At 55.5% G+C, this 21946-nt stretch overlaps 1 protein-coding gene across 1 annotated transcript in view; it reads right to left on the bottom strand.

The window, feature by feature from the left end:
- The window catches only part of AGAP1 (ArfGAP with GTPase domain, ankyrin repeat and PH domain 1), a 416041-nt gene that overhangs the window by 388744 nt on the left and 5351 nt on the right, over positions 1 to 21946 (bottom strand). Inside the window, exons 3-4 of the mRNA XM_014587443.1 lie at positions 3501 to 3586; positions 379 to 520 (exon numbers count right to left, since the gene is read on the bottom strand). Of these exons, the coding sequence (XP_014442929.1) occupies positions 379 to 520; positions 3501 to 3586 (228 nt within the window). The remainder of the gene's footprint in view (positions 1 to 378; positions 521 to 3500; positions 3587 to 21946) is intronic.

The raw sequence follows: 21946 nt of genomic DNA, 5'->3' as shown, positions 1-21946 counted from the left end.
GCAGAAAAGGAAGCTGCCGTGCGCCCAACCGCACACCGGCAGGAACTGAGCTTCTAGATGGCTTTACGTGGCCTGTAAGACAGGGGATTCAGACAGACGCACAGAAAACAGCGTATGTCTTCCCTAAAGCACTCGTGCACGTGCGCACGCGTGTGTGTGCTCTGCGCTTGCTGGACAAGTGGCTTCCCCATAGGCTCACACAGGACATGTGACAGGTGACTTCTTCGTCACGGGTCCCCTTGTGAGTGAAAGCTCGCGGCAGGGAGCTCGTCCTTCGCCACGCCTTCCCACTTCCTCCACGCTGAAAGCTCAGCGCCCAAAAAGGCCAGTGACGGCCCGACCCCGGACGCCCTGGCCGCACCGCGTGGCCGCACTCACCCTGGGTGCCCACCAGCACCAGCGGGACCTCGCCGGTGTTCCGGTAATTGGCCATCCGGCTGTAGTAGTGGTAGACAGTCTGAAAGCTGATCTCGTCCTCCAGGCTGAAGACAAAGATGACAGCGTCCACCCACATGGCGAACTGCGGGAGAAAAGGGGGTGAGAGGAGTCTCAGAGATCTAGCCGTACGTTAGGGACTGCCTGTGGGAACGCCAGTCCCCGGGCTGCTGGGTGAGCCTGCACTGCCGCTACATCGACACCCTTCTGCACACCCACAGCTCCATGTCCCCCAGCAACAGGCCCTCACCGCGTGGGCCACTCCGGATCCCCAGAGTCTTGGTGCCCCTGGACCACCCACCCTCTGTCCCGACCTGGCCAGCCCTGCCTCTGGAAGCCCCTCTAATCAAAAAATGGGCACGGGGGCACCCCAAAGCTTTCTGTTTCACACTGAATCTCTTCAGACATAGGCTCTAAATGGCTTTTCAATTTTTTTCAAGTTTGCTATAGGGTTTGTGAGTTCACTGGAGATAGAAAGGAAGAGTCAAAGTGAGAAATCGCCCCCCAGGGTTTGGCCATTGCACAATCCCTTCTCCTCCGTTCTCCTCTTGGGATTCTGGCACACACACACACACACACTCAGCGTGTCTTCCAAGTCTCTGGGTCTGGGACGTGAACCCCGAAGTCAGCCCTGGGATCCAGCTGCCCTAACCACCGTGCCGCACTGGCTAGTTCAAACTTTTTCCCTTTTAACATCCAGCTGCCCTAACCACCGTGCCGCACTGGCTGGCTCAAACTTTTTCACTTTTAACAAGTCTTCAAGAGCTTTCCTTTTATGATTAGGTACACTATTATCAATGCTAAGAAACAACTTTTTTTTTACATTTTAAACATTTTTTTAAAATTTGCTATCGGGCACGTGCACTCGCCAGGAAGAAAGAGACAGAGTGAGAAAGCACCCTCCAGGGCATGCTTTTTCCATCGTCTTCGTGGGATCGGGGGCACGGTGCACGCGTGCCTGGCGTGTTTCCCGGGCTGCTGGGTCCAGGACCGGGCCACACAGCTGGTCGTGTGGGAGACAGCGCCCTAACTGCCACGTCACCAGCTGACCCGCAGCATTCCTGAAATCAGAGTGCCTATCACTGCTCACGTTCCACAACTCAGCCGCTGGCACCATTCGAAAACGGGCGTGTTTTACGATCATGGTGTTTTAGACTCCATGGACATGGGAAGCCCGTGATGTGCCCTGGACAGCCACGCGATCCTCCCAGGTACAGACTGTGAGGTCTCCCAGAAGCCCTGCACTTAGCACCCTTCACTTGAACCCTCTTGTTCTGCTATGCCCCCCAGTCCCAAACAGACGCGTTTGAGGAAGAACGCCGAGGCAGCGTTCAGTGTCACGTCTGCACCGACGGGGCTCTGCAGCCGCCAGCCCTTGGCTCCTTCACAGGGTTTCGCTGTGTCCATGTAAGGACTGTCAGAAACTGGATTCAATAAAGCAAAGAAAAAGAGTTTCTCCACATTCTGTCTTTTTACTTCCAGAAAGCTTATCTTTCAAGGAATTAAAAAAAAAAAAAAACCCACATGACAGCATTCCACATAGGAGGGCTGGTTTTCAGTGGAGACTCACGTGGCTCAAGAAGGTCACTGAGTGGCTTGGAAATCGCCCCCCAGGGTTTGGCCATTGCACAATCCCTTCTCCTCCGTTCTCCTCTTGGGATTCTGGCACACACACACACACACACTCAGCGTGTCTTCCAAGTCTCTGGGTCTGGGACGTGAACCCCGAAGTCAGCCCTGGGATCCAGCTGCCCTAACCACCGTGCCGCACTGGCTAGTTCAAACTTTTTCCCTTTTAAAATGTCTTCAAGAGCTTTCCTTTTATGATTAGGTACACTATTATCAATGCTAAGAAACAACTTTTTTTTTACATTTTAAACATTTTTTTAAAATTTGCTATCGGGCACGTGCACTCGCCAGGAAGAAAGAGACAGAGTGAGAAAGCACCCTCCAGGGCATGCTTTTTCCATCGTCTTCGTGGGATCGGGGGCACGGTGCACGCGTGCCTGGCGTGTTTCCCGGGCTGCTGGGTCCAGGACCGGGCCACACAGCTGGTCGTGTGGGAGACAGCGCCCTAACTGCCACGTCACCAGCTGACCCGCAGCATTCCTGAAATCAGAGTGCCTATCACTGCTCACGTTCCACAACTCAGCCGCTGGCACCATTCGAAAACGGGCGTGTTTTACGATCATGGTGTTTTAGACTCCATGGACATGGGAAGCCCGTGATGTGCCCTGGACAGCCACGCGATCCTCCCAGGTACAGACTGTGAGGTCTCCCAGAAGCCCTGCACTTAGCACCCTTCACTTGAACCCTCTTGTTCTGCTATGCCCCCCAGTCCCAAACAGACGCGTTTGAGGAAGAACGCCGAGGCAGCGTTCAGTGTCACGTCTGCACCGACGGGGCTCTGCAGCCGCCAGCCCTTGGCTCCTTCACAGGGTTTCGCTGTGTCCATGTAAGGACTGTCAGAAACTGGATTCAATAAAGCAAAGAAAAAGAGTTTCTCCACATTCTGTCTTTTTACTTCCAGAAAGCTTATCTTTCAAGGAATTAAAAAAAAAAAAAAAACCCACATGACAGCATTCCACATAGGAGGGCTGGTTTTCAGTGGAGACTCACGTGGCTCAAGAAGGTCACTGAGTGGCTTGGGGACATTAGCTCCTGTCAGTTCCCAGAGACAGGAAGAAGATGAGGTTAGTGATCCTACAGCAAACTTTCTAAATGACCTTATTGTTCTAGAGATCAAACCACTTCACGGGAAAAAAGAACACCAAGCAAAAAAACTACAGAAACTTCCAGAAGCCACTTCGACTGAGCTGAGACAAATGCAGATCCTGCTTTTCCTTCCATCCTAAAAACACAGAACGTGTGATGACCAGCCACGCTGAAGGAGCAGCAGAGACAGTTTCTTAGAGATGAGGAAAAGCTCGGTCACAGGAGACAGCGGGGCTCCTGCAGCCGCTGGGCAGCACCGACGTCCATTACAGACGCACCTGTTGGTCAGCCGGATGAGCCTCAGCCTTCAGAGGCAGGAGGCACGCTGTTGGTGTGCGTGTAATACTCACCTGCGCCTCCGGGGGGCCCCCTTCATCTCTAATCAGCAGCAGGTAGCTTTGTCCATCAACAACAATCTCTTTCTTGAACCTGCCACCTGCCACACACAAAACAAACTGTTACAAAAGAAAAACAGAGCATGGGGAGGGTGGACAGACGTGGGCTTCGCTTGTGGAAAAATACACCCTGGAGTATTGAGGAGTGGGTTTCGATGTCTCCAGAGACCACTGGATTTTAAGACTGAGCTCTGCTTTAGATATTTGCCCCTGAGGATGCGTGTGCATTCCCAGTTACTGCAGGGCACAGCCTCCCACGCGGTGCCAGGCACTCCTGGCTCAGACACGGGATTGTCATGTAGGCTTTCTATGCAAATCTAGGAAATGCCACTCGCTGGGTAACAGAGAACACCGAAATTGTCGTTTTCGTGTTGGGTTCACCAAACCAAACCGAATTTTTCGTCCCTCCCAGGCGCCTGGTCGGCAGCATGCTGACAGGTCAAGGGCCCGAGAACCCGTATTCTCCTCAAGAGAAACCCAGTTCTGAGGAGGAAGACACAGAACATCATGAGGATGGTGGTTCCGTGGTCACAGATCACGGTTAGGGAGGGGTGCTTGACTACACACGTGTTAGACAGAAACTACCAGGTGGGATCTCTGCACAGGGAGAGACAGCGGAGCAGTTGGCTGATGGAGAGGCGTTAGATACCACGCTTGGTTAGCAAGAACCCACTCGTGCCCTGCTGGGCAGTGGCGGGGAGGACAGGGGGGCGAGGGAAGACCCCGGGGCTGCCCGCCGTCTGGCTCTCAAACACAAGGCAGCTGGAAGCAACCGAGCCAGGTCTGCGGGACCAGCCCTCCTGCCCTGCCGAGCAGGGACAGTCCAGCCGGGGTTCCCCTGCCACGCGCACAGACTACCTTTCCAGACCGCAAGCTCCAAGTCCACCCTAAAAAACCCGCTCGGGGATTCTGAATTGTTTTGGAGAGAAATGTATATGCTCCTCACCCTCATTTTCAGCTCCTCGGTATCTTCCAGAAATCCCAGGAAAAACCCAAAGGGTTCCCGCCACAGGACGAGAGCTGGAGCCGCCTGTTGTCCCGCGGCTGTGCAGAGACCTCGGGGCCAGAGCCGCATCTGCTTCCCTCCCCTGCCACGACTGGGACCGGCCGTCCCGGAATCCTGCGTTGGAGCCATCCCAGGACACAGGAGCAGAAACTGCTGTCACCTCCCACACCCACAGAAGCGTGCGGCCCTTTCTGAGGCCAGGGCGGGCTGGCAGGGAGCACCCTTCCTACAGGAGAGTCCCACATGAGTGTCACACAAGAGCACGCTGGCTCACACACGCTGGACTGATGGGACAAGGGACCACTGACGCCACCCGGAGTCCAACTTGCTCAATAATAAAAGCAAAGCAAAGCTCTGACGTTAACGTAAAGTGGGAAAACTGTCACGGTGCTGCCCTCCATCCCACTGCTCGGAGAGGGGAGCTGCAGAAAACGGCCAGCCGGACACACACCGGTGAGAGCAGGAAAGGGGGCCTTGGACGCCGCGGGCAAGTCCAGGCGCGCCTTCCGCACCGGCTGCTCCGGCCATGGGGGCGGGAACTGAAAATGATGCCGATCCCAGAAGGGCAATTCTCCTGGGTGAGAACAGGACAGGCCTCTGCCACAGGCTACTCTGAACACAGAATCGGCTGGGACCCGCTGGACACCCAAGCCCCCAGGGTGACACTGCCATGTGACAGCAGACCCTGACGTGGAGCAAGCTCTCGGGCCCCGTGGGCCACACGTCCCAGTCACGTGAGAGTCCCCGAAGACTCCCTGGCAGGTGAGGCGCTGGCAGCCAGCACCAAGCAGGACAGGCCCTGGGACCCAGGACAGCGCTGCTGGTGTTACTCGCAACTGCCCTGCCCAGGTCAAGGAGCCACTGAACCTTCCACGGGCAGGCTTGCCATCCGGACCTGTGGCGGTCGTGACAATCATCCTTATTTCCTTATTTTTATCAACGTTTTCAGAGGGAGACGCTGGAAACCTGTCACAGTGGCCCCTCCCGCCCCCACAGCTTCACTTCCCCACGGTTCGGTTCCCAAGACCAACCGTGGTCCACAAATAGGCGAGGATAGCCCGATATGGCATCTTACAGAGAAGAGTGCCAGAGAGCACGTTCACACTTCCCACGGGGACCGACACACTTGGGCACCGTACACCGCTCCTTACATTGCTGCTGAGGGTCTCTTACACGCCGGTTTGCAAACTCAGCTTTACTGAAGGTATGTGCAGGCGGGGAAGCGTGTGGTGTACACAGGCTTGGCACCACTCCCATTCCGGGTTGCCCCTGGGTCTTGGAGCGCATCTCTTGTGGATGAGGGGCCCCACTGCAGCAGCTCAGTAAGTGCGACCCGCCGAACCCCAGCTAAGCCCCCACCCTGCTTGTCTCCAAAGCATTTGAAAATCTCCCTTCTTTCCTCCTTCGCAGTTGTCTCAGTCATGGGAACCAGTCATGTTCCTTAGCCAGGCCTCAGCACAAGCTTCCCACTTGTATACGCACACAGGCCCACTCCCAGCCTCAGGCCCTCCTCCCCAACCAGAGCCCCCAGATGGCACACCCCCACACCCTAAGTCCCGCAGACTCCATGGCCCCTGCTGCCCTGAGCCCCCAGACACCATGCTCCCCAGCTCTCTGAGCCCCCGGACACCAAGCCAACGCTCCCCCTGTGACCAGTGCCCTGAGCCCCTAGACACCACCCCACCTGCCCTGAGCCCTACAGATGCCAGGCCCCCTTATGCCTTAAACCCCACAGACGCCATACAACCCTGAGTTTTGAGCCCCCAGATGCCACATCCCCCAGTGCCCTAGACCCCCAGATGCCACACACTTGCCCTGTGTCCTGAACCCCCAGACGCCATGCAGCTCTGAGCCCCACACGCACTCCTCTTGGGCCCAGGATGCAGCCTTCCCACCTGGCCCATGCCGGCCCCACCCTGCAGCTCCCCACACACAAGCGCACAGAGGCCTCTCCCCTGCACTGTGGACTCGGGCTCATGCTCTCCTTCCTTGCTCTGAGCACCGAGGTCCTAACTAGCCTGGGGCACCCTAAAGCCCAACGGGAGAAGAAGAGCCTGTCCCTGGTGCCACCCAAGTCCCCTGCCATACCAGCATCCCTCAGCTGCTTGGCCCCTGCTCCTCACACGCGCCTCTGCATGCCCCATGCCTCGCAGGTGCAGGCAGGCACACGCAGGATGAAAGTCAAGCAGCTCCTGGATGATGTGCATCGAGGAAGCCTATGCATGGACCCCAAGAATACTCTGCACCGAAGCAAACTCGTACTGGAATTAACTTGTTAGGGGCCTCGCATCCTCTCGTTCCCTTCCTCTGACATGTGTTTGTAGAGCTGCATTCAAAAGTGGTCTTTCCAGATCGCTGAATCACATCACAACGGGAAAGGCTCCCGAGGCTTGCTCTCCTACAGTCTCGGGTTTTTTGTTTTTTTAACTGCTAGAGGGTACATGTGCTTGCCAGAGAGACCAGAGATGAAGAGATGAAGGAAAAGAGGGCGAATACGTTCCCCCGAGAGGTGTGGTCTCACCACAATCCCCATTTCTCCCTCCTGCCGGGATTTGGGGCCCGCGAGCACACGTTAGCTGGTGTGTTTGCAAGCTGCCAAGACTGGCCATGTGGGATCTAGCACCCTAACCCACGAGGCCACAGGACTGGCTCTAGTCTCTGGCTTTGTGACCCTAGCCAAGGCCCCCAGAGACCTGATTTTCATCCCAACTAGATGAGGCATGACTCTTCCATCACCAGGTATTTTTCCAATCCCAAAATCCCTCTGCGTTCCCCACTAAGATACAGAACGTCACCGATACTCCTTTGCAGTGTCTCAGTTTCAAGCATCAGGCACTGGGGACTGGCCTGTATGGGTTTTCTGCCATTACGCTTAAGTTAGGAAATGGCATTTGCCCTGAGCGCAGAAGTGGAACCATTAGCTACAATCCAGCCAGGTGCGTAAGCTGTGAGCGAGAGCAGGGTTACAGGTCACTGGGAATTTTTTTCTGCGCTGACCGTGGTCTGTGGGCACACTGGGACAGGGCTGGTAAGCGTAGGGAAACAGGGAATGGTATATTAAATAATAAAAAATCCATTTTCTTCAGTCCACTTGAACTATTTTAAATGCAAAAGGAGGAACCAGCAGATGATGTAATGGTTACTTTGCTGGACTCCCATGTAGTCGACCATGGTTCAAGTCCTGGACCTGGTGGTTTAAAGCTCATGCCAGGGGTGTGCGGATACCCAAAATCCTGAGAGGGGAATGGAGGGGGTGGGACTGTGGTCTTGCCATGCCCTCGGCGGTGGGGGGGAGGGAGGGTGATTGATCGCTTTCTGTTTCTCCTCTTACACACTGCAACAACGGCGTGGCTGGCGAGCAGCAGGTGCCCCTGCCCCCGGTACTCATATCCCAACCTGCCACAGTATTCCAATCACACTGTCCTACCAAAATTCCAGGAAACGCCACCTAATTCTCCGCCCGATTTCATGTTCCATGCACATACAAAAACGCCTGCTCTGGAGCGGACCTGTAAGCGTCATCCTGTCAGCCTGCCTCGCCCGCCATGCGCCACAGCCACTGTCACACCGCCTTCCACACCAGACACGTGTAACGTGAGTGACGCCACCTGCTCTGATGCGGTTTCCACGGAACAGTCACTCGCGTCGGGAGGAGCGACACTCAGACCTGTTTCTAGTCTCCCAGCCTGGGCTCTGAAGGGAGCCTGGCAGAGGACTCCGGCCACACGGGCGTGGCTCAGCACCCCATGTGCGGTCCTCGGGGAGCCTGCAGGCAGGGCTGAGCCGACCCTGGCGGTGTGCCCGGGACTCTGCAGCTGTGGTGACAGCTGGATGAGAAGGGGGAACACTGAGCCCGTTCCCATCCACGTCTCACTGCGGTCACAAGGACAAGCAGCCCGTATGGCACAGCGCCCTCGGGGAAGCACGGTCAGGTGCTAGGCGCCGTGGAGCCTCGTCAGGCCTGATCTCTGGGCTCGGTTTTCCCGAGCAGGAGCCGTGGTCTGGACTCCCAAGGTCCTTCAGCATAGGGAAGGGCAGCTCTTCCTGCCTGAATGCCACCTCAAGGGCGTTTATCAGGTTTCTGGTTTGTTCCCAAGTTTTCAGAGTTCCCGTTGGCCCTTGAGCTTGCATCTTTAAGGCAGCCAAGGTCATAACTGCTCCCCAAAGCCACGACCACAGAGAGGAGGGAGGCTGGAGCGAGGGGCGCCCGCCCAGAGGCCGAGCACGTGGCTAAGTGAGAAGCACTTCGGAAGAAGAGGAACGGCCGCACGCTCTTTTCCGTTTTCGCTGTACAAGTCCCTGCAACGCGTCCTCAGCCAACTTCAAGGTTACGGTCCTGAGTCCTGCTTTCACTGCAGGGACTGGTTTCAATGTGCGACACCAAGAGGGCCGACAACTGGGATCCTCCAACTCTCCAAGCTCCTGCCAAGGCCGGCCACAGGGAGCCCTCTTACGTACAAGGGCAAAAATGTAATTAAAACACAAGTTTATTTTGATGTAAAAAAACAACGAAACAAAACACCCTAGAAATCCACGTACTGTTTTTTCATAAAATTCCTTTTCCATGAATGCCCTGAAAGCCCTTTGTACACAAGGGTGCAGTCACAGACAGCGGTCGGAGCGTCACGACACTGTCGTTTCTGCTTTAAGGGAAAAAAGGGCAAACTGAACATTCTTACTGCCAAGAATGAGCTGTGATGGAGTAAACTCCGCGACGGATCCTTCCACTGTTGTCCTTTTGGCCAGCTGGGCTGAGAGCTACTGGGTACCATTAACTGTCCTCCGAGCAACAGGGAAGGGTCGTGATGTCCGCTGCTCACGTGCCGTCTCACAGGGAACTTTCCTTCCGGCACCTACCTTCGTTATCCCTGTCGACATCCAAATCTACCCTAAGGGGACCAGCAGTTAGCGTGACGGCTATGTTGCTGGACTCCCATGTAGTCAACCGCGGTTCACGTCCCGGACCCAGTGGCTTCAAACTCACACTGGGCGCGTGTGCGTGCGTGCCCAAGATCCCGAGAGGAGAAGGGACTGCGGCATGGCCATCCCCCCTGGGGGGTGATTTCTCGCTTTCTGTCTCTCTGTCTGTCTCTGTCTGGCGAGTGCATGCGCCCTATAGCAAAAACCTCTCCAAAAAAAAAAAAATCCAAATCTACCCTGGAGGAAAAGGAGCTGACACTGACCCCTCCAGCAAGCAGCAGGAGCGACACTCTTCCCTAACTAACCTATGCAGCGCCGTGCTGTCCACGGACGACCTGGACAGCCTCCATGTCATCTTCTAGTGCTCCCGGGGCTCAGGAGAGAGGTGCAGGAGTCTATTTTCGCAGGGTGGTCCCTGTTTGTGCTCAGGAAACACGAGTCCTGCCGGGAACCCTCAGGACTGGCTGTTGATTTTTGTCTTTACTTTTTCATACACAAGCAAAAGAGGAAAATTATCCCTGGGTTTAAAGTCGAATTTGTAGTTACTGTTTCCTTTTTCCATCCAGAAGGGGAGGAGCCTTCCGTCAGCATCTGATCAAGATATCCTGGAACAGCTGCGGGCCTTCCCTCCGCAGGTGCAGGCTGGCTCCATGCCTGTCCGCCCCTCAGAACCCCAGCTCGGGCGAGCGGGGAGGAAGGGCTAGGGGCACAGACAGTGGGCACCGAGTCTCCTGCCACCGCGGGCAGCGAGTCTCGGCCACGAACGTCCTCGGAACTCACGGAGAATTCTCTTCTGTGTTACTTAGCACCATGAGAAAACAGGGAGGGCATCTGCAAACCTTATTGTTTCTTAATTACTTAAAGAAAGTGGAACAACAGAGATCCTGGAAAGGGAATGTGCCAGAAATTTAAAAAATAAATGAATCTGGCTCTTACTTTTGATTAAAAGAAAAAGGTTACTGAAGTCAGTAAGTTATTAATGTCGAGGCTATGGAAATGTTTTGTATTGTGACATTTAAAAGGAATTTTGGACCACGTATTATTTTTACACTGGGAAAAAGGTTTTATTGGTAACATTAGTTTACAAAATTTAACTGTATCGGATTTCATCTCCTCTGCCAATTTTTTAAAAACTTCCATTGTGAAATAAAAAGTAACTACTATAAAAATGTCCTAACGGGGAGGAGAACTCAAACACAGGACAGCTAAGTGCTTCTGGGGTAAAAAAAAAAAATCCAAATCTACCCTGGAGGAAAAGGAGCTGACACTGACCCCTCCAGCAAGCAGCAGGAGCGACACTCTTCCCTAACTAACCTATGCAGCGCCGTGCTGTCCACGGACGACCTGGACAGCCTCCATGTCATCTTCTAGTGCTCCCGGGGCTCAGGAGAGAGGTGCAGGAGTCTATTTTCGCAGGGTGGTCCCTGTTTGTGCTCAGGAAACACGAGTCCTGCCGGGAACCCTCAGGACTGGCTGTTGATTTTTGTCTTTACTTTTTCATACACAAGCAAAAGAGGAAAATTATCCCTGGGTTTAAAGTCGAATTTGTAGTTACTGTTTCCTTTTTCCATCCAGAAGGGGAGGAGCCTTCCGTCAGCATCTGATCAAGATATCCTGGAACAGCTGCGGGCCTTCCCTCCGCAGGTGCAGGCTGGCTCCATGCCTGTCCGCCCCTCAGAACCCCAGCTCGGGCGAGCGGGGAGGAAGGGCTAGGGGCACAGACAGTGGGCACCGAGTCTCCTGCCACCGCGGGCAGCGAGTCTCGGCCACGAACGTCCTCGGAACTCACGGAGAATTCTCTTCTGTGTTACTTAGCACCATGAGAAAACAGGGAGGGCATCTGCAAACCTTATTGTTTCTTAATTACTTAAAGAAAGTGGAACAACAGAGATCCTGGAAAGGGAATGTGCCAGAAATTTAAAAAATAAATGAATCTGGCTCTTACTTTTGATTAAAAGAAAAAGGTTACTGAAGTCAGTAAGTTATTAATGTCGAGGCTATGGAAATGTTTTGTATTGTGACATTTAAAAGGAATTTTGGACCACGTATTATTTTTACACTGGGAAAAAGGTTTTATTGGTAACATTAGTTTACAAAATTTAACTGTATCGGATTTCATCTCCTCTGCCAATTTTTTAAAAACTTCCATTGTGAAATAAAAAGTAACTACTATAAAAATGTCCTAACGGGGAGGAGAACTCAAACACAGGACAGCTAAGTGCTTCTGGGGTGAAACTCCAGGGCCCCGACTTGAGGGGACATGCGTGTTTCACGCACCATTTTCTCAAGATCTCTAATGACTCCATTTAATCCAAGACACAAGATAAAAAAGAGAAACGAAAAGAAAGAAGTCCACGTTGCGGGTTAGGATGGCAGATCTGATCTTCACTGTAATCGAATTCCCTTCCCTCCACTCCTAGGAAGACGAGGGTGGGGCATGAAAAAGCCAGAAGGGAGAAAATTCACCCTCCGACAAGAAGAGCACGGTTCTGCAGAGGGAGCTGCAGGACACACGGACACTGCGTGCCGTGCAGAACCGTGCACAGACAGGAGGGCTGCTTGCACCCAAACCACCTCGTACTTCCACTTCTCCATGAGCTTCTTGCAGGCCTGGAACAACTGACAGCCCAGGGCTAAGGAATAAAAGGGCAGACTCTCAGCTGGCGGAAAGGGGTGGCCTGGCTCCTAATCTGACCCCCACCCTGGCCAGCGGCACCCAGGTGTGTGGCACCCCACAAAGGGCGACGTGGTGATGGGCAGCTGAGGCTTCTGTCTCCCCACCACGGAGTGAAAATTGGCAAACCTTAGATGTCAACAACTGCTGAAGATTTCCAGGAGGCAAAGAAACGCCCATACCAGCCAGCGAGCTGGGCAAGTGGCCACTGCTTGGGGGTAGGGGCAGGCGATGACGACACCCGCCTGGCCAGGTGAAGGGCGCTTGGCAGAGCAGGGCCCTGGTCCCAGGTAGGGCTGACTCAGTGCTGCGGCCTTGGTGAGGAGAGCATCGGCCTCAGGTCCCTGAGCCAAGTAAGGGTGTCCCCAGACACCCCCGTGCTCCCCACATTCCCAAACCTCTGCAGCTGATCGGGGCGTGTGACCGCGGTCTGTTAGGTAGAATGTGGTCCAGGGCATGAGGATAAAGGGGGCCTTCTCTACCCCACTCTCCCCAACCACAGGAACGAGGTGGCAGAGAGCTCCCAGCAGCCCGGATCTGACTCAGACAGAGACAGAGACCTTCAGGATCTCACGGTCAGCCCCTCTGCTCTGCCTGGACCCGGACGATGTGAACGATTGGGGAGGCAGTCCCAGCACAGACAGCAGTGAGCGGGGACACGCAGAGGCACAGAGCTGAAGAGGACAGCAAGGACAGCAGGCAGGGGACCACCAGCGAGCAGGGAGGACAAACAGGGTCAGCCCGAAGGAAGAGAGTCCAAAGGCGGGAAGCTCACCCCTTCTGCTCCCCACGCAGATGGACATCAGGAGGTGAGAACGTGAAACAGTGAGTCAGGCGGAAGCCTCCGGAACTGAGGGCAGACCCGCACTCGGACCAGTAGCGACAGGCCTGAGCGGGGTCTGGGCACAGAAGAGGTCTTGAAATAGATGCAGCTGAGGAGATTACAGAGTACAGGGAGAAGCGACTGACGGGGGACAGACAAACAGACCGAGCACAGGTAGGTGCACGGACAACAGACCCCCACTGGATGAGCTGAAAGTCTGCTCAGAGGTAGAAGTTGAAGGTGGCTTTCTGAAACGAGGAGATCCGAGTGTGCCGACCCAAGGAGCCTGCGCTGCTCCAGGAAAATACCACACAGACCTCACCTGTACCACTCAGTGGCTGCAGCCTGGTGAAAGCCCGTCGTGCTGGGGGACATGGGTGTCCCTGGGACCAGGGCTCTGGACAGACTCTCACCTGTACAGCTAAACAGGCTGCGGCCCAGTGAAAGCCTAGTGACTGCGGAGGGGGGTGGCTGTTCTCTGGGACCAGGGCTCTGGACACAGATTGTCACCTACATAGATGAGCAGGCTGCGGCCTGGTGAAAGCCCAGTATGTGGGTACAGGGGGTTGGCTGCTCACTGAGACTCTCACCTGCACAGATGAGCAGGCTGAGGCCCAGTGAGAGTCCGGTGTGTTGGCAGAGGGAGTGGCTGCTCACCGGGACCTCTCTCACCTGCACAGATGAGCAGGCTGCAGCCCGGTGAGAGACCAGCAGCTGCAGAGGGGGTGGCTGCTCCCCAGGACCAGGGCTCTGGACAGACTCTCACCTGCACAGATGAGGAGGCTGCAGCCTGGTGAGAGCCCAGTGTGCTGGTAGAGGCAGGTGGCCGCTCTCTGGGACCAGGGCTCTGGAGCAGCAGGGGGTCAAAGTGTGCTAAGAGGAGTACGTCCCAGCTGGGTTACAGGGTACTGCTCCAGCCATCTCTGAAGAGCTCTGTATGACAATGCCAGCCGACGTGCACCTTCAATGTATGTTACACACCCAACGAGACTGAGCACGTGGGGACATGGCCGTGTCAAACACACTCCCATGTGGGCAGAACCCACCGGCTGCTGGAATGCTGGCAAAGCTGCAGCTTCCAACTGTTCTTTTAAAAAACCCTTGAAACTCTGTAGACACGCATGCCCGCTTTTTCATGAGTGACAAGCCTGCTTTTCTGTGTGACCTAAGTCAGGTACATCGTGACAGCAGTTAACTAGCTGGCTCTCTGGATACATTACAGCAGACCTCGTGCTTCCCTGACTCAGGAGGCCTCCGTCTAAAGCCTCCCCGCAGTGCGAACAGCTGCGAGTACGGATCCAACTGCCATTGTGCCTGTACTTCGAGACTTCACCTACGGACTGAAGCCACCTTCAATTTGTAAGTGGGCTGATGGGTCGGGAGCGGGGGTGAGCTGCAGTGACACACAGACAGGATGATCACTGTTTGGGAGGCTGGAAGCCACACGGCAGGCCCGGGTTCGGTTCCTAATGCAGCCTGAACACGCTGAAATGAGTGTACAGCTGTGACCCTGGGTAGCTGGGAGACGGGGGCCGGAGAATTAGGACAGAGCACGACACAGTCAGAAATTCCTATCTGTCTGTCTCCTCTTTCCTCTCTCGCTCCCCTCTCTCCCTCTCAGAAAGGGGAAATGAAGGGAGAGAGGGGAGATTACCTGAGTGCTTCAGGTATTCTTGATACCAAGTAAACTAAAGTTAACTAGCTGAGACAGCAGATCTCACGCTGCGCCTGGGAGACCTTCAGGCCCTGCTCTGCATTTATGACGACAGCGTCATTGCTGTCTTAGAGAAGCAATGCGTCAGAAATTTACACACTGGAACTTGCACGAAGTTTATTAATGAAATATACCATTAGTTATTGGACAACTAAAATATTTTTGAAAAACATAATATTGCTGGAAAACTAGTGTTTAAAGTCTGGTTTCCTGCCCAACAGTTAAATTCAATTTCCTTACAACTGAACTTCTAAGAGCTTTGAGGAAAAACATAAAACTTTAAAACATGAAACCAAGAGCTCTCTCCTCCAGATAATGTCTCTGTAAAACTAAAAGCTCTGGCCAGGCTGTCTAGCCTGGTGCATGTGGACAACCCCCACCACCCACACCTGGTGACATCCGCCTGTCAACGGGAGTGACTCCACCTTCCCTAAGTCTCACTGATCTTCCCTCCTAAAATAACACAACCTACATTACTGCGGAACAGCACGCCCTCCACAGAACGTTCTCTGGGAAGAGCTGCAGATCTCACATACTGCAAATAAGACCTGCCCTGAGTCGTCACCAGCCCGGGAAAGGCAGGCTGGCCACACAGCCCAAAGCAGCTACTTTTCTTGTCAAGTTCCAAGGACTTCACTTTGAAACCAAGGACCTGGAAATTCGGGGAGTGCCCTCCAGAAAGAGAAACGTGCACGTGAGTAACAGCTCACCTCCTGGGCTGGCAGCTGACGAGGAGTCCACCCTCCTCCTGGACACAGGGTCCCGCCTCCACCTGGTGCCCAGGGAGGACAAGCCGAAGTGTCCTCAGGCTCAGGGCCCTGAAGCCACCCAGGCTGGCCACGTTCAGCCCTTCCTGGAAGTGTCTGGACATGAGGACACGTCACAGGTTGGTTTCTGCTGCCAAGTCCCTCCTGCTACACAGCGCACTTTCAGTTCAGGGCATTTGGCCCTTGAAGAACAAGGGCTGCTTCCTTTTCTTCCCTTCCGTTCTTTTTGAGATGGTGCCCATTTTAAAATAAATAAGCAAAATCATAAGAAATAGGGCTCAAGAAATGACAAACGCTGGTCACGTGGGCTGCCCTCCCGCAACATGGACAGGACACCAGCTCTACACCCCATGCAGGTGTCAGCTGCCCAGCACGCCGATATTCCTCCTGAGCCCAAACCATGCCTCAGAACCCTTCCTAACACAGTGCACTCAGAAAGACACGAAGGACGGACGGGGACAGCACTGTGAGTCCAATCTGCTTCCCATCTCTGGCGGAACCCCTGGAGCAGCTCACTGGTGGCTGTACACGGCTTAACCTGCACAGGTATGAGAGGCAGCCATACACACGCACACACCTGGCTACTGGCCACCGATGCCTCAGCTCTCAGGCTAGCAACGGCTGACCCTGTGGGGACGCCTGTGGGTACACAGGGGCACTTCCCTGCCGTCTAGGATTCTCCTGGGGGAATCTTGCTGACACCTAGCTGACGTGCTGGTGGGGGTCAATGTCTGCCTCCTTGCCTCTGTCCTGGCCCTCACGGTTTGCCACAAGCCCAAATGTGAGTGGCACTTAGTGGCCACATATGCACTATGCAAGCAAAAAGTTCACAAAAAAGTGCATTATGAAAAAACTATGGGACCAGCAGTTGGCATAATGGCTATGTCACTGGACTCCCATGTAGTCAACTGCAGTTCAAGTCCTAGACCCGGTGGCTTAAACTCACACCGGGGTGCGTGTGCACGTGTGCCCAGGATCCCAAGAAGAGAAAGGAGGACAAGGGATTGCGGCATGGCCATTCCCCCTGGGGGGTGATTTCTTGCTTTCCATCTGTCTTTCTGGTGAGCGCACGTGCCCTAGAGCAAAAATCTCTCTGAAAAAAATAATAATAAAAATTATACACAAATTTAAAAAATGTTTTGCACCAAACTAAGCTCATGCTGGGGCCAGATGCAGTGTGACACTGCAAAGCTGACCCATGGCAAGGCTCCGGGTTGGCACCTGGAGACCTCCCCGCACACACCAGGCATGCCCGGGCCCAAGATCTGGGCTGGCTGGAGTGAGGGGCAGACGGCAGCTCCCAGACGGCTGGGGATGCTGCCTTTCTCTCTTCCTCTGTCTCTCCTGCTCATGAAAGGAAGAAGAAAAAAAGATAGACAGGAAGGAAGGAAAAATACTTTTACAAAGAGACCAAATAAACTTGGACTTAAATTCCATTTTCCCAGCACCTTTTGGAAGTTTCCTCATGCAGCGTGTTGCCTTCGGAGAACTTCCAGCCAGTCCCGACTAGAATGTGCATCCTATACATTCAAAATCATCCCGGCCTCCTCTCCTCTCCACCCACCCACGGCCGGGCAGCTGGGGGCCCGCCTCTCCACCAGACAGGCCTCGTGGCTCCTGCCCTGAGCCTGTGCAGAGCGGCCTCAGCCAGTGCTGCCCCTTCCCCTGTCTAAGAAAACCTCTCACCCTCATAGCTGAGGCCCGAGTCAAGGGTCATGAGGCTGCGGGCGGCCCTGGACAGCTGCCTCCAGCTTTGTCCTGGGGCCGGTTGAACTGGCTGGGGAGGGGAGTGGTGGTGACAATGGGCGAGCGGGAGGACACAGAAACAGTTTTACGGGCAGAACTTTTAGACCAAGACAATGCAGAATAGCCCAAAGATTAAGCTTCTGCCCTTGAAGGGGAATGCTGAGCAAGTCCGAGAGCCACAGTCAAAGCGAGACTGTCAGTGTCAGAGGCACTGCTGGTGTGACCGGACAGTGCCCCAGCACCTGTGTGGCACCCACGCTCACACACGGAACTGAGCAGTGCGACCCGCTGGCTGGGGAAAGGTCTGCATCGCACGGTCCTCCTGGCAGACACGGGTTCAGCATCCCATTCTCTGCTGGGTTCGCCATCTCTAACCCCTTCTGGAACACTCCTGCTCCAGCCACCTAGTTTAATGGGGCTGACCTCACTACCCCACTCCCAAGGACAGGCCAATCAGAAAAGCGCCTCAGACTCCAGCAATGCTGACTGGTCCAGGGAAAACCACGTGACCCAAATGAGGCTAACTGGAGCTGTCTTTGAGTCGCTAAGGCATTTTAGAGAAAAATCATTAAACTTTTCCTCTGTATCCCGGGGAGGCCTAAGGCCCCCTCCACGGTCATGAAGCACCTGCCACCAAGGAGGGAGACGTGGCTGGGCGGCAAGGCCCACACCAGCAAGAAAGGGGGAGGCTCCTCGTGGGCTTCAGGGGCTCAGGGGCTGGGGTCTTTCCAAAGCTAAATCCATCTGCTGTGGGCTCCACGCACTGGCTAGTCCCCCCTCTCGGTGTAAGCTCAGCGAGTCGTCAGCGCCCCTGCGGCCAGGAGGGTGCTGATGCTGCAGGTGGCAGCTGGCGGCATGCACGGTCAGGGCCCCTCAGTGCCTGGGACTGCAGTTGGCCCCAAGATGGTGCTGCCAGGGACAGCAAACGCGGCAGCCCTGAGCACAGCCCGGTGAAAGCACGCAGGGAGGCTGGGTGTCCACAGACCCGTAACTGTGGGCTGACCAGCCCTCAGCAGGGATGCAGTCCCGCCCTAGAAACCTCCTTTGGGACAAGTCCTCCAGGGGGACGGATATGGACCTGCAAGTGTGAAAATTCCTGGAGGGGAGACACCATCGTCCCTTTTGCTACTAAAGGTCGTCCCTTTTGCTACCAAAGGTCGGTTTTGTCCAAACCTCTGATGTCACAGGTTTCTTAGGAAAACGAGTGGTGTTGGCTGCAGGCGCGGAACCGCCCCCAGGTCTGTGGTGTTGGCTGCAGGTGCGGAACCACCCCCAGGTCTGTGGTGTTGGCAGATCTGTGGTGTCGGCTGCAGGCCTCGGTCTGTGGCTCCGAGGATCCACAGGGGGCTGCTGGGCTGTCCGAGAGGCCAGACCTTCCCAGCACAGGCCCGCACTCCTGTCCGCTGCCCCAGGCTCACAGCCTCTCCTCGGCCAGGTCAGAACGCTACCTTAAATTATAGTTATTTACCCAGAAATGAGGTCTCTCTGGAATCACACTCCAGCCGCAGGCCCGTGCCCAGCTTCCCGTAAGCCCTCGATTCCTGGTTGAAATTAATTAACTAAACGTGGGACAGTGTGTTCTGAGATCCTAACAACCGGCCCAAAGACACATTTTGTCCCGCCAAATCTGCCAATGCCAAAAACACGGCAACCTCCTTATTCCGATTTTACAGCTTTCTTTTTCTTGTTCAAGATGAAATAGAACACACTTCTTTGAAGTTCTAGTAATAATTTTAGGACCCTTCCTACGTAAGACGTCTCACTGATCAGTGCAGCTCAGCACCCGGGTTGAGTCAGGGGACTGCCGTGTGGACAATGACAGAGGTGATGCGGTCTCCCTCACGCACCCAGGCCAGTACCTAACATGAACGCGGTGACCGGACAGTGCCCCAGCACCTGTGTGGCACCCACGCTCACACGGAACAGAGCAGTGCGACCCACTGGCTGGAGAAAGGTCCTCCTCGAGTCTGAGGTGACTTCTGCTTTGCCTACCAAGCAAGCCAACTTCCAGCAGCCTCACTATCCAGGTTTACTGGTAATCCGCACTAAAACAATCACGTGTGGGTCAGCCAGGTGGTGTGGTAGTTAAGGCAGCTGGATCCCACACAGCCAAGTGCACAGTTCAAGTCTTTGACCCGGTGGCTTGAAAACACACCAGGTGCATATGCATGCGTGCCCAAAATCCCAAAAGGAGAACGGAAGGAGGGACTGTGGTGTAGTCATCCCCGGGGTCCGGGGCCGGGGGTGTGCTTTGTCACTTTCTGTTTCCCTCTCTCTGGCAAGCACACATGCCCTATAACAAATGTTTTATAAAATGAGAGAAGTTATGTGCTTATAATCACTTGGAAACTCATGTTGAAAAACTTAAATGGCTAGATATCAAGACCAGTACATTTTATTAGCGCTTCAGTCCCTGAATATTAAACAGCGCTCAGGAGTGGTTTTAGAAATAAGCCCTAACATCTGTGGACCAGTGGTAGCTGACAAGATGTTTTTTAAGCTTATTGGATTTGGAAAGGTTTTTTTTGGAGTGCACAGCGTGAATGCGTTTCACGTCTCTCAGGAAGTAAGCCTGGGTGTTGACCACACGGTTTGTTCCTAAGGAACTCGGTAAACACTCACTAACAGAACATTCCAGAATGTGTGCTTCTGAGCAGGCACCGCCAAGCCTGACGCGAGACGCACCTGCTACACACTCCACAAGTGCCACCCGGAGCCCAGCAAGGGGACAGCAGTGGACAGCCAGCACCCTCCTGCCCAGCAGCAGTGACTGCCCGAGTCCCCTCGAGTACGTGACCTCAGTAACTAGGGACGAGCAACGCAGTCAGGCTGAAGAACACCGAGCCGTCAGTGGTGGTGGGGTGGGGGCTGGACCCGGGGAAGGCAGCAGCCATGCAGATCCACCCAGGGTGGGCACCAACCGAGCACCAGACCTCTCCAGCCTGAGGGCCCCAACAGCATTACGCGGCAGGGTCGCAGCGCCCTGGCCCCCAGGGTGCGAGCAGGACCTGTAGAACTCGGCCGTGCAGGGAGACCCGTGAGGAGCAGCAGCGCCCGGGTCCTCCTCCCTCCTCCTCCTCTGCCTGTCCTAGGAAGCTCTCCAGTGGGGGGAGGCTCTCAGGTTCTGGGCCTTATGGTGGGTGGCTAGGGCCACCACGTGGACCAGCAGACAGCCCCTCAGACATGCAACTGGCTTCCTCCCCTGGGTTCCGGGAACAGACCCTGGAGCACAGCCGAGGAGAAAGCACAGATTCAGAGCAGAGAAGATGCCAATGGGGTCTGAGGACACCTGGTTCCGCAGGGCCGAGGGTGGCAGCGGGGTTCCCCTCCAAGCCCGCACCCCTTGCCCGGGGCTGAAATCGCGTCTCTCCTATCTTCTCTTACCTGTTCAGTGCCCCCATGACCGGGAGGCGTCGAGGGCAAGCTCACATTTAGGATGACAGGGAACTGGCCCAGCATCACCAGACCCCTAAGGAGCTGAGACAGGCTGAGAGTCCCAACTCCGACAGCCCTGGGCAAGCATGGCCACTGCCAGAGCCTGGGGGAATGAGGCCCTGGCAACACAGCAGGGACCGAGCACTGCTTCCCAGGCACTGGGCCTGGGCAACTCTTCCCGGGTACCTCTTCCCAGGCTTCTCTCGTACCTATTGGCAAGACCTCCAGCCTGGCGTGCACCACCCTCTTGCTGTCCTCCCGTTCCTGAAGTCACTCAGCCCTCCGGCCCAAAAATCAGCTCCCGGTCACTACCGAACACGTTGGGCATCAGAGCTGGGTCCCCAGGATGCAAACCTGCCCTCTTCCTGCAGAACCTCGGCCCTTCCCCAACTCAGTGGATGCCACACACGCAAATCTCCCAAGGAGGGGAGGTGATCCCGGGCTTCTCCTGGGGAAGGGAAGGTTAGCCCGGGCTTCTCCCAGGGAGGGGAGGGTAGCCCGGGCTTCTCCCAGGGAGGGGAGGTGATCCCGGGCTTCTCCCGGGGAGGGGAGTGGACGGGAGCCCGGGCTTCTCCCGGGAAGGGAGGGGAGGTGTGTCCAGTGCACTCTCCTGCTGCCCAGGCACGAGACACAGCTTCCTGTGACCTGGGTGCGAACGTCCACTCTCCAGTCCTCAGCCATGTGAACTGCCATGAGCTGTCACCTCGCCCTTCTCCCCTCGCACACTAAACCTGTCCTCGCCCCATGGGGTCATTACAACCAGCACCCGACTTCTTCTCTAGGACTTCCCAGCTAGCCTGGCCTGCGGGTTTCTGCAGATGCCTTGTCTGTTTCAGCCACTTCCCCTCTATTCCACCAAGTCCCCCAGCTAGAGGTATGCCTTCGTCTGCCCAGACCCTCCAAACTAGCTTAGTGTCCTCCACCAGTGACAGGAATGGCATGTGGCCAGACTCCCTGTCTGTGAGCTCTCGAGAGGGAGGGGAGGTAGAGACGCTACTGGGAAGCTCCAGGCTACTGCTGCTGAGGGTGCTTGACCTGTTCCCAGGAGAACAGCAGACCCCCCTGGTGGGGCAGGGCGGCAGGGCCGGAGCAGGGGCCGGAGCAGGGCCCTCCTGGGGGGCAGGGCGGCAGGGCCGGAGCAGGGCCCTCCTGGGGGGCAGGGTGGCAGGGCTGGAGCAGCACCCTCCTGGGAGGCAGGGAGGCAGGGCTGGAGCAGCGCCCTCCTGGGGGCAGGGTGGCAGGGCCGGAGCAGCACCCTCCTGGGGGGCAGGGCCAGCACAGCCTCCCAAGGGTCTGTACCCAGCATCAGCTGCGGC

The sequence above is a fragment of the Tupaia chinensis genome, unplaced genomic scaffold (genome assembly GCF_000334495.1).
Source record: "Tupaia chinensis unplaced genomic scaffold, TupChi_1.0 Scaffold000030_1, whole genome shotgun sequence".
Lineage (NCBI taxonomy): Eukaryota > Metazoa > Chordata > Mammalia > Scandentia > Tupaiidae > Tupaia > Tupaia belangeri.
The sequence above is the reverse complement of the archived record's forward strand: the minus strand, read 5'-3'. Positions and strand labels throughout refer to the sequence as shown.